This window comes from Arabidopsis thaliana, assembly GCF_000001735.4.
Source record: "Arabidopsis thaliana chromosome 1 sequence".
NCBI lineage: Eukaryota > Viridiplantae > Streptophyta > Magnoliopsida > Brassicales > Brassicaceae > Arabidopsis > Arabidopsis thaliana.
In genome coordinates this window covers 5,596,088-5,607,549 of record NC_003070.9, presented here as the reverse complement: position 1 = coordinate 5,607,549, position 11,462 = coordinate 5,596,088, and the positions used below count along the sequence as shown (strand labels likewise).

The window sequence follows — 11,462 nt, the reverse complement described above, 5'->3', positions numbered from 1 at the left end:
ATAAACACGGTAATCATTAACCTCATATGGTATAGTTAACCTAATTCTTCACACCATTTCAATTAAACACGGTAATCATTAACCTCATATGGTATTGATTGATATTCATGATTAAGTTACGGAGATACAAAAGAATAAACAAGACACACGATTTTAACAATATAGCGTTTTCGGGCAATGGATAGTCTAAAAACAACAGTACGTCAAGTAATACAGAAACGACAAAGCGTCGAAACACATCACAGAGAAAAAACAAGGCGTCTTGTTTTTAAGGACGGAATTTTGGATAAAGGTTTGATGCCAAGCGTGGCTCAACAGACAAAAGAAGAGGCTTAGCCATAAGCAATGATGCATCATCTTCCTCGAGGCTTAACGGTCCGAAATCTCGATGGAGTTTCCAGTTAAAACCTTGAAGAAACCTAGCCAACATCATAGCCATCATAATTGTCCCGACTTTGACACCGACGCAGCCACGTCTACCAGTGCTAAATGAGACAAAACGCATCTCTGTTTCGACCAGAGTAACCTCTTTTGTGATTCCGTCTCCTTGGAGGTGACGCTCCGGTTCGTATGCTAATGGATCTTTCCATATTTTAGGGTTCCGGCCTAGCCCAGGGCGGCATACATGAATGTGGCTACCTGTCCAATCATCAATATTTCTTAATATATAATGCAAAATTGTATCGAGATTTTGTTAAGGAAACCTATGTATAAATTTACTAGTTGTCCTGGTATTTTAAACAAAAAAGTATTACAAAAAAATTTAGGTTGTATCATATGTAGCCACAAACCAAAACCATGTGTTTTATTTTGTTAACGAAGCTCATGCATAAACTTACTAGCTATAAACGTTAAATCTTATGTAAATAAAAAACATATGTATTCCCTATATGTTTTACCTTTGGGAATAAAATAACCCCCAAGGGTGGTATCTTGACGGGCAACATGAGGTGGGACATAATGAGCGCTTGGGTGAATCCTGAATGTTTCTCTGCAACAAGCTTTTAAGTAGTTTAGATTTCGTATGTCTGATTCTTGCACAAGCCTGTCTTTTCCAACTACTTCATCCAACTCCTTCAGAGCTTTTCTAAGAATCTCCGGGTTCTTTAACATTTCCCCAAGTGTCCACTCCATGTTATTTGCCGGATTATCGATCGCTGCTATACAAAATTCCTGTAAAAAACACCAGAATAACAAATAATTAATATACTTAGATTATATATGTGTAGATCTCGCAATTTAGTCAATATATAGTATTCAACATAATTTTTTTTTTTTCTGTTTGGCTTATTTAGTGTACAATTTCTGTGTATAACATACACTCTTTTATAAAAGTTACATTTTACTTACGACGCATTGAGCTTTGATTTCGTCTGGCGTAACCAAGTAGTTTCCGTTTTGATCTTTTAGCGTAATGAACGTATCAAGCCAATCTTCCACAGCAGCCTTACCACCTTTTTCCCTCCAAATTTCGACCCTCTCGTCTATTATGGGATTGTTGTAACTACGAACAAGATTAACATTCACTTTCGCTCTCTCCTCTTCACCATCAATATTCCAACCACCTAACCATCGGTCCACGTAATCCACGGGACTAAAACCTGGCAAACAGTTTAGAGTGTTGAAAATCACCTCAAGATGATGTTTTTCGGCTTTTCCTAGTCTCCCATCATCCGAAAACATGTTTTCTTTCGTGACATGTCTCCTTCCAAACAACATTCTCATGGTCACTGCGTAACCATAAACTCTCGAAAGTTCTCTAACGTCGACCGTCTCCGACCGTTGATACATCGAGTGAATGTAAGCAATGAGATTATCCGCTTCGATGGTTCTCGCAGCTTCCAACATATTCAACGTTTTAACGGACATAATTTCCGTTGTGATCACTTTTTTCATCTTCATGAAATGTTCACCGTACGATGAGGTTCCCATTGTTTTGTAATTGTCTCCAATGGACTCTACGATGGAAAGTTGAGGCCGGTCTGCCAAATCTGCGTCTCGCTCTCTAAAAGCTTCTCTAGCGATCTCGTCGGAGTTTATGGTGATGGTGTGGGTTCCGGCAAAGTTGAAACATGCGATATCCGTTTTTAGCTCTTTCATGGCAAGGTGGAAATATTTGGACCTAGGACGAGTCATGATTAGTTCGGGTAGATTGCCGAGGATGGGCCATCCTGGTCGGCCAGGAGGAAGCTGGCGACACCGGTCTTTGGTTTTGGAAGGCCTTGAGAATATTCGACCTAGTAAAGTGATTGATGCGATGAAGACGATAAATCCTAGTAAGATTTGAAAGCATGTGTTAAAGCTAATCTTCATCATCATCTTAATGTTTGTATTTTTGTTTGAGTGTTTAGTGAGTTGTGTGCTCGTTTCGTTATGAACACTACGATATTTGGAAATTGTTTGTTGTGTTAATTAGTATTTATAGATTCGAAAACAATCTTAAATCCAAATAACATATTGGCATATGATGAAAATACGATCCTGTTTATTCTTAAAATAATATTTCTTTAATATAGAGTGGAATTGGAAAGATGAAAGAGAAAAGATAATCTAAAGTGATTCAATATAAAGGGAATGGGATACTATAGGCTGGTGAGCTCTTGGGTAGGTAACCACGTTTAGATGTCTGTTTTGATTTTCAGACCATCTCTTTGCATTTCAGTGGGTTAATTAGTTGGTCTACATATATATATATGTCAATCTAAAATAGTAATTTAGCAACTATAGTTAATTTTAAAAATGTTTCTTCAAGAAATGTAGATTTTTTTTTTTTTATATATATTTTAGTTTCAGTTAAGAGTACCATTTTAGAGCTTACATTTCGAATATGGAAATGAGATAAGGGAAATAAAGTATGCATGAGTCATTGTTGAATAGATCAAAATTGAAAGGGGGATTATGGTTGGTTGAATTTGGTTTATGGTCCGGTACAGATGAGACAGTCACTTATAATGTAAGGAGTTAACCCGTGGTTTATAAGTATTAAAATCAGAATTGATTTGAATCAATACCGAACTGGTTTAAGCCTGCAAACTTTTTAACCATTACAACAAAAGACAACAGTATCAAGTATCAACCAATAAATTGTCTTTTTGCCAAAGTCTTATACTCCTCCTCGTCCATAGTGTCGCATAAAACACTTCCTCTAGTCTCCGGCAATCCAAACACAAACAATCCACACAATCCTATGATCAAACCAAACAACCCATACGACCAAAACTGATTTTCCCGACCAGCAGCAACCATCACTGGACTAAACACGCCGCCAAACACCAATGCTTGCCTCACCATCGAAATCGCCGAGTTCCTCACACATGTCGGAAACATTTCAATTGTGTAAATAAGCGTCATGTTAAATGCGGTGCATGCGCTGAAAAACGAAACGAGCTCTAACACAATCTGTAATGACCCTAGTTGTTGTCCTAACACCGCGATTAGAGCGCTAGAGATTCCACTTAGAGCTGTAAATCCGATCAACGCATCTCTCCTATTGATTTTATCAATGAAGAAAAACGTTATCAGAAAAGCTGGGAACTCAGACAAGGCGTTGAACACAACCCCTAAGTAAAGATTGAAGTTTAGATTCGTTAAAGCTAATGGCATTCCATAATAAACCATACCGATACCGAATCCAACCACCATTGCCGCTAATAATCTTCTAAACGACCAACTTTTCCTCACCAAGATCTTTAACGCATCATAAACATCAGGATTTGACTTGGATTGATCATTTTCTACTTCAAAACATAAGTTTGTGAAGCTCATAGTGATTGCATTAGAAGCAATGCTTTGGAGAATTGAGACGGCTTCTTCTTTACGACCCTTTACGATAAGCCATCTAGGAGATTCCCGGACGAAACTCCGAACTAAACAGCAATAGATTAAAGTCGGTATCGATGTCCAAACATACAGATTCCTCCAAGAATTCCCTTCATTAATGTAACCTAACATCGGAAGCGATAAAAACCCTAGCGTGAAGCAAAAGAAACCCATCGCTCCAACTTGTCCTCGCCATTTTTTACCGACTAACTCCGTTGATAGAACAAGCGCGCAAGTCCCGATCGTGGCTCGGCCACACCCGTTCAAGAATCTCAAAAACGCATAAACCCAAATGCTCGTTGAGAAAGCTGTTAACATGGAAGAGAGAGACATTATGAGACACGACAACAAGAGCATGTTCTTACGACCGAGCGATGAGTCGGCGAGTGTAGAGAGAGCTAAGCCGCCGATTAGACAGCCGAGGAAGAATGAGCTTGCAGGAAATCCCTTGAGGAACGAGCCGGCGCATTGTAGCCCCCACTCGGAAATGATTGAAACGTGTGGGTTCAAGTCCCAAGACCAGGTTTGGTTGGGTAAGGTGCAGAGGTTGGAGGAGGATGTGTTGCATACTGAGTCGACTCGGTCCGAGTTGTCACAGTGCCACATGGGTTGTGAGTCGGTGAAGACGGTGATGAATGTTTGTTGAGCGTCGAAGAACCAAGCGAATGAGACTAAAGCGGCTTGGAGAAACTGTGCCCACCCGAAGTCTCCAATGCATCGCTCTATCGTCTCCTCAAGGGATCTTGGTGGCGGAAGATTTGACTCGGACGAGTTGAAATCTGAGAGAAGCGGCCGAGTCGAGTCGGCCATATATAGGAAGAGATAGGGTTTTGTTTACTTTTATGTTTGACTTGATTTGCATGTCCAATCAATTTATGTTACTCTATATATAGAGAATAAACTACAACTTTAGAGTGGTGGGAATTTTTTGTAAATATTGTGATCGAAAATTGGATGCAATACTGCTCGTGAGACCGTGATGACTAGGATCCAGCTAGCAGGACATGTCTCTAGTCTATAATTTATTTTTGGCGTCTAACTCATTACATATATAAACACACATTTATTAGATATGTTCAGTAAGTTAAATGATTAATGGGTTTGAGATCTCTCGATGGCTAAGTGAATGGCTGAGGATGAGCCATCTCTTGGTTAATTTCTCAGACCTTCTTCCCCACCGCCGTTAATTTGCTGCATGTGATCCCCCACTCAACCACTTTGGGGTTAACTATTTATTTTAGGGTCTACTTCTTTATAATTATCATTTTTTCTTCTATGAATTATTATCATTTCTTGATATACATCTTCATAAAAAAAGCCAGTTTCATTTATTTTACATCTTCGTCAATAAATTCATATTCTTAGATTGAATCTTATTGTGAGGAAAAAAATATATTTATATATATCTTATTGTAAGATAAGTACAAAATTACAATCAATAGATGCTGTAAAACGCTATAATAAATCTGTTTCAATAATGATCAAGTTGCACTGGTTGTTGCAGTTGGACAAGATAAGCGTAATTGCTTTCCAGGGCATGGGAGATGTCTTTAATTCGAATGTCTTTGGTCATTTGGAAGCTTGTACGTAGCCTTATGCATGCAAGAGAACTTAAATAAAATATACAAATTTGTGGAGGCATAGTTTTGTTTGATACAAAACACTGGAATGTCACTGAAAGTCTAATAAAACATTTAGATGGATGCTCTCTTTTTCATGCAGGTTATATCAGTATATTTGATATTTTTATGCGGCATAATATAAATTCATTTCATCATAAGAATATGAATATAACATTTTCAAAAGGTATAATAGAAAATTTTGAAGTAACAATTAGATACAAGTTGTAATGATAATTTGACGTATACCTGTTAATTTAATTCATACATTTAGTACAATACAATTTTACATACATAAAAGCTATACTTTTTCCTTGACAAAAAATTATTGCTTTTTTTTTTTTTTCCGTTGGATGCAATGTTAATTAATACTTTTGAAAATATTAAGTCTACATAGTTTTCTTGCTGAAATCGACACTTTTCTATTATCTTACAAAAACAAAAACTTACTCCTTTAAACCTACTCCAATAATTCATGCATTTTCCGATTATAGTAAGTATATCCGCTTTTAATGGGGAAAATTAAATGTGTCGACAAGAAAAATAAATGGCGTAAAACAGAGGCATGGAGTAATCGAAGGATAATCAGGTAAATGTAAACCCCTTAAACTCCAACCAAGATAAATTAATACTTAAAAAACCTGAAAAATATATATTCTTCTTTTTAGGAGAAATTGAAGTTTCTTTCACATTTTATTTTTCCCGCATTGAACTTTGAAGAATGCTCAAAATCGAATCAAGAAAATGGATCCAAAGATGTTGTTTTGTTTGCCAGAAGGAGATGCATTGTTTAATCCACTCAATACAATGTTTATTCAAATGGCTTGCATTCTCGTCTTCTCTCAATTCTTCTACCTATTCCTAAAACCCTGTGGCCAAGCCGGTCCCGTTGCCCAGATTCTCGTAAGTTTTGTTAAAAAATACTTTCTAAACACTTTTTTTTTTGTTTTAAAGTTTTCGCAATTTGACTCCTAAACTCTATGATAGTGAAACCCAAACCCAAGTAAAATTCATGCACAAAATCGTTATTATAGTACTCATAAATTGACGTTTTATTATAGTATCCATGATTTCTATTTTTTTTACAAAATTTACTCCCTGAACTTTACGAGTGTGCACTTAAACCCTAAGAGTAGCCTGTTGTGCAAGAATGTTAATAAGGTTTCGTTTCAGGAAAATTGACATATTATAACATTCAGAAAAAACTGACGTTTTAATCATTTTTGCTCAGGCTGGGATTGTGTTGAGTTTGCTCACAATAATCCGCAAAGTCCACGAATTTTTCCTCCAGAAAGATTCAGCAAGCTATTACATCTTTTTCTCATTCCTTTTACGAACAGCCTTTGTGTTCTTGATCGGTCTCGAGATCGATCTTGACTTCATGAAACGAAACTTGAAGAACTCCATTGTCATAACTTTGGGCTCCTTAGTCATTTCTGGCATCATCTGGCTCCCTTTCCTCTGGTTTCTCATCCGTTTCATGCAGATCAAAGGCGATTTCTTAACATTTTACTTAGCCTTCCTCATTACCTTGTCCAACACGGCAGCTCCTGTCGTCATCCGTTCGATCATCGATTGGAAACTGCACACATCTGAGATCGGACGGCTAGCAATCTCATGCGGATTGTTCATAGAGATAACCAACATATTTATCTACACTATCGTCCTTTCTTTCATCTCCGGGACTATGACTGCTGATATTTTTATCTACTCATTTGCCACAGGAGTTATAATCTTGACTAATAGATTCTTAGCTTCATGGCTCCCAAAAAGAAACCCTAAAGAGAAATATCTCTCCAAAGCTGAAACGCTTGCTTTCATCATCCTTATTCTAATCATCGCGTTAACCATCGAATCCAGCAACTTAAACTCAACGCTTTTTGTGTTTATCATCGGATTAATGTTTCCAAGAGAAGGAAAAACTTACAGAACGTTGATCCAACGGTTGAGTTACCCGATTCACGAGTTTGTCCTTCCGGTTTACTTTGGTTACATCGGATTTAGATTCAGCGTCAATTCGTTAACCAAACGCCACTACCTCGTCCTTGGTATGACTGTGGCTTTAAGCCTACTGGGGAAGCTTCTAGGAGTTTTATTCGCTTGTTCATTCTTGAAGATCCCAAAGCAGTATTGGCTTTTCTTGTCAACCATGCTTTCCGTCAAAGGTCATATAGGTCTTGTTCTTCTCGACTCTAACTTGATGTACAAGGTATTACAACAAATTACGACTTCTCGTTAATTTAGGTTTCAAGTCGGTTGATAATCTTCATCTCCGTGTTATTGATTTTCTCTTTGTAGAAATGGTTTACTCCGGTAGTTCATGATATGTTCGTTGCGGCTCTAGTGATCATGACTTTGTTAAGCGGAGTTATAACATCTTTGTTGCTTAGAAGTCAAGAAAAGAGTTTCGCACATATAAAAACATCACTTGAGTTATTTGACACTACCGAGGAGCTACGAGTGTTGACGTGCGTCTATGGCGTTCGTCATGCTCGTGGATCGATCTCTTTAGTCTCTGCTCTAAGTGGCTTTTCTCCTGGAACTTCTTCTTCGCCGTTCACGCCTTACCTTATGCACCTCATACCGCTCCCGAAGAAGCGGAAAACTGAATTGTTGTACCACGAATTAGACGAAGATGCAGGAAATTCCAACGGCGGAGACGATGAGTTCGGGACTAATGAAGGACTAGAGATCAATGACTCGATCGATTCGTTTACTAGAGACAGAAAAATAATGGTCCGGCAGGTGAAACTTGTGGCGCCGATGGAGAATATGCACGAAGAGATCTGTAACGCCACTGAAGATCTTCGTGTATCGATCGTGTTTCTACCTTTCCATAAACACCAGAGGATCGACGGGAAAACCACGAATGACGGGGAAGTTTTTCGACATATGAACCGGAAGGTTCTAAAGCAAGCTCAATGTTCGATTGGTATCTTTGTGGATAGAAACATAACAGGGTTTCACCAGCTTCACGGGTCTGATTCGGTACAACACGTTGCTGCATTGTTCTTCGGTGGTCCTGATGATCGTGAGGCTCTGTCCTTGTGCAAGTGGCTTACCAATAACTCTCAGATTCACCTCACTGTCATACAGTTTGTGGCGGATGACTCAAAGACAGAGAAAATTGTCGGAGACGCGGTGACCAAGGAAAACAACGAAGTATTCTTGGAGATTGTTAGTGAAGATCAAACCGAAAACGAAACAGATCGAATCTTCTTAGAAGAATTCTATCACAGGTACCTTACAAATACTCTGCTCCTGCAAATACTCTGTTTTTGGCATGACTAGTACTCTGTTTCTATGTTCCTACACACATACTCTGTTTCCGTTACTCTGTTTTTTCATTTATAGAGATGGTTTTTATTTGTCTTGACAGATTTGTGACGACGGGGCAAGTTGGATTCATAGAGAAGCGAGTGAGCAACGGAATGCAGACGCTGACAATTCTAAGAGAGATCGGGGAGATGTATTCACTGTTTGTGGTAGGAAAAAACAGAGGAGATTGTCCAATGACTTCAGGAATGAATGATTGGGAAGAGTGTCCGGAATTAGGAACGGTCGGAGATTTCTTGGCTTCATCAAATATGGATGTAAATGCTTCTGTATTAGTAGTTCAAAGACATAGAAACTCATTTGATAGCTTTGTAGATGAATAGCAAATACTCTTTAGTTTTTACTTGACACAACTTAAAATAGTTTACTCTTAAAATCAAGACAAACATCACATAATAGAAAACATATGAAAATGGAGAATGTTTGAGCTAAACAAACTCTTAAACTCTCAGCAAACATGGCTGGTATTTACGGCTTGATCTCTCTTTTCTTGTTCTTCCATCGAATCGCAGAGACTCAAACCTTTTGTCTCAGGCAGAATCAAAACGAACATTCCTAAACCAGACATTGCAATTCCAAAAATCGCAAACGATACTGAGGGTATGTATCTTCCAATCGAAGCAATTAGCGGACAACAAGCTCCTCCAACGACAAGAGCCTGTCTAAACATCATTGTTGCCGAGCTTCTCACACAAGTTGGAAACATTTCAACCATAAAAACTGCCATAAGGTTAAATCCGATTCTAGCGCAGAAGAATGTTCCGAGTTCGAAGGCAAACGCGATCTCTGTTTTGCCGAGAATGCTGAGAACGAAACAGAGCACCCCTGATGCCCCACCGAGTAAGGTATTCACAAGAACAGAGCTTCTTCTGTTGAATCTCTCCAATAAGATCGGAGTGATAACAAAAGTAGGCAACTCCACCAATGCATTTAGGGTTTCACTCAAGTAGATGTTGACGTCTATGTCTCTAGCTGCTAAAGGAACGCCGTAATACGATATTCCCAACCCAAACATTATGATCATAACAACTAAAATCCTACGAAAAGCCCATTTTCGGAAGAAGAAGTCCTTAATCGAGTAAGTTGGCGCTTGTTCAAAGTTTTCTTGCTTGAGGGGTAACTTAGAAACCACTGATTCCAAATAAGCTTTTTCCTTCGGTGACATCTTTGTGAGAACATCAATGGCTTCTTTATCCTTTCCTTGCATGTGAAGCCACCGAGGCGATTCGAGTGCGAAGAGGTAGAGGAAGATACAGTAAAATACCGCTGGAACTGATGTGTATAGATATAGATATCTCCATGAAGAATCTTGTGCAAGGAAAGCGATTCCAGACAACGACATAAACCCTAAAACGAATAGGGTAAATGGAATCATCGTAGCTCTCGGTCTCCATCTGGTGGAGACTCGCTCACTGATGAGAACCAACGCGTATGACCAGGTCTGTGATCGCGAAAATCCAATGATAAACTTAAGGAATGTATAAATCCATACATTGGTTGAGAAGATAACAGAGATTGAAGTGATTGACATTGCAAAGGTTGAGAACAAAACTAGTTTCTTGCGACCCAAGGAATCGTCTGGAATCAAAGCAAGAAAAAACCCTCCAACAATGGCACCGATGTAGAAAGCAGAACTAGGCATACCTCTGAGTAAAGAGCTCGAGCACTCGAGGCCAAATTCGGAAATGACGGATTTGCCCTGGGAGCCACCGTCCCATTCCCAAGCTGATCTTGGAAGCTTGCAGATGTCGGAGGCTGAAGGATCACAGATCGTGTGGTTAAGACAGTGCCACGTGGGATAAGCATCTGTGTACACGGTGATGAATATCTGCTGAGCGTCGAAGAGCAAAGCTAGTCCAACGAGGGAAATCTGGAAAAATTGCCAGAATCCGAAATCTGATAGACTTTGTTCGACGATCTTGTCGAAAGTCAATGCTTCTAATCTGGTTTTTTCGTTGACTCCAGAATCATCGGTGAGATGAGACAACAATGGTTCTGATATTGGATCAGCCATTATCGTTTAGTTTCAAAGCTTTTTTGTTTTGGTGTATTTGAAGAATTTGACTATTGGTATTATGGTATACTCTCATTAATTCATTCTTATCAAACTACTGTATAAATATAAGTCTGAAATCTGAATCTGTGTTATCATTAAATGAAAATGTCAAATCTATATAAATTATTAAATCATTCCGTGTTTAATATGCGTTATTATAATATTTCAAACGTGCTTCATGTGAAGCTTGGGTCCACGAAGTCAAAGTATGAATTCAGTTCATTACGGTTCATACTCATTAGTCGTGGATTTGCTTTATCTAATTTTATAAACTCAACTTTACTTAACATGTAACTATTATTACTCAGTACCTATAATAGTTAAAAAAAAAAAAAGAATTAATACCTAATTTCATTATTAAATTATATGCATAGAGGAAATATAGGTTGGTCATCTTCCATGACAGATAATCCTTTCTTTTTTTTGGCGTCAAATACAATGAATCGGTTACACTACTATATGCCTTCTCCAGCTCATATAATAGGAATGATGAAGAGGAATCTTTCGAACGACAGGATAGGACAAGAATGTCTACCAACTAAAGTTTCTTCTTTTGTCACAAAAGGGGAAGGAAGGCTATAGTTTTTTTTGTCGACCGCATCTATATTTGTAGGAATAATTATTTAATTTGA

The 11,462-nt window shown here is 38.3% G+C and overlaps 4 protein-coding genes across 4 annotated transcripts; 1 reads left to right on the top strand and 3 right to left on the bottom strand.

The window, feature by feature from the left end:
• Positions 1 to 51: 51 nt before the first annotated feature.
• Positions 52 to 2,506, bottom strand: CYP79F2 (cytochrome P450, family 79, subfamily F, polypeptide 2). The gene is made up of 3 exons (NM_101506.3): positions 1,351 to 2,506; positions 900 to 1,173; positions 52 to 639 (listed from the first exon to the last, which is right to left on the bottom strand). The coding sequence occupies exons 1-3, from the start codon at positions 2,317 to 2,319 to the stop codon at positions 269 to 271; spliced, it is 1,614 nt and encodes a 537-aa protein (NP_563995.2). The 5' UTR covers positions 2,320 to 2,506; the 3' UTR covers positions 52 to 268.
• A 273-nt stretch (positions 2,507 to 2,779) lies between these two features.
• On the bottom strand, positions 2,780 to 4,764 carry OCT3 (organic cation/carnitine transporter 3). The gene has a single exon (NM_101505.3). It carries the CDS (start codon positions 4,627 to 4,629, stop codon positions 3,073 to 3,075), a length of 1,557 nt encoding a protein of 518 aa, NP_173089.1. The 5' UTR covers positions 4,630 to 4,764; the 3' UTR covers positions 2,780 to 3,072.
• A 1,418-nt stretch (positions 4,765 to 6,182) lies between these two features.
• Positions 6,183 to 9,139, top strand: ATCHX1 (Cation/hydrogen exchanger family protein; the record flags this gene model as incomplete). Its single annotated transcript, NM_101504.2, has 4 exons — positions 6,183 to 6,341; positions 6,670 to 7,647; positions 7,737 to 8,677; positions 8,818 to 9,139. 4 exons carry the CDS (start codon positions 6,183 to 6,185, stop codon positions 9,095 to 9,097), a joined length of 2,358 nt encoding a protein of 785 aa, NP_173088.1. The 3' UTR covers positions 9,098 to 9,139.
• OCT6 (organic cation/carnitine transporter 6) lies at positions 9,103 to 10,917 on the bottom strand. Its single transcript, NM_101503.4, has one exon. The coding sequence runs from the start codon at positions 10,786 to 10,788 to the stop codon at positions 9,223 to 9,225; it is 1,566 nt and encodes a 521-aa protein (NP_173087.1). The 5' UTR covers positions 10,789 to 10,917; the 3' UTR covers positions 9,103 to 9,222.
• Positions 10,918 to 11,462: the final 545 nt, after the last annotated feature.

Excerpts from the sequence above, each read along its gene's own strand:
- OCT6 (NM_101503.4), bottom strand. The coding sequence starts at position 10,788 with ATGGCTGATCCAATATCAGAACCATTGTTGTCTCATCTCACCGATGAT.
- OCT3 (NM_101505.3), bottom strand. The coding sequence starts at position 4,629 with ATGGCCGACTCGACTCGGCCGCTTCTCTCAGATTTCAACTCGTCCGAG.
- CYP79F2 (NM_101506.3), bottom strand. The coding sequence starts at position 2,319 with ATGATGATGAAGATTAGCTTTAACACATGCTTTCAAATCTTACTAGGA. Across the intron at positions 1,174-1,350 it reads AAATCAAAGCTCAATGCGTC|GAATTTTGTATAGCAGCGAT; the intron begins GTAAGTAAAATG and ends TGTTTTTTACAG. Across the intron at positions 640-899 it reads GGGTTATTTTATTCCCAAAG|GTAGCCACATTCATGTATGC; the intron begins GTAAAACATATA and ends ATGATTGGACAG.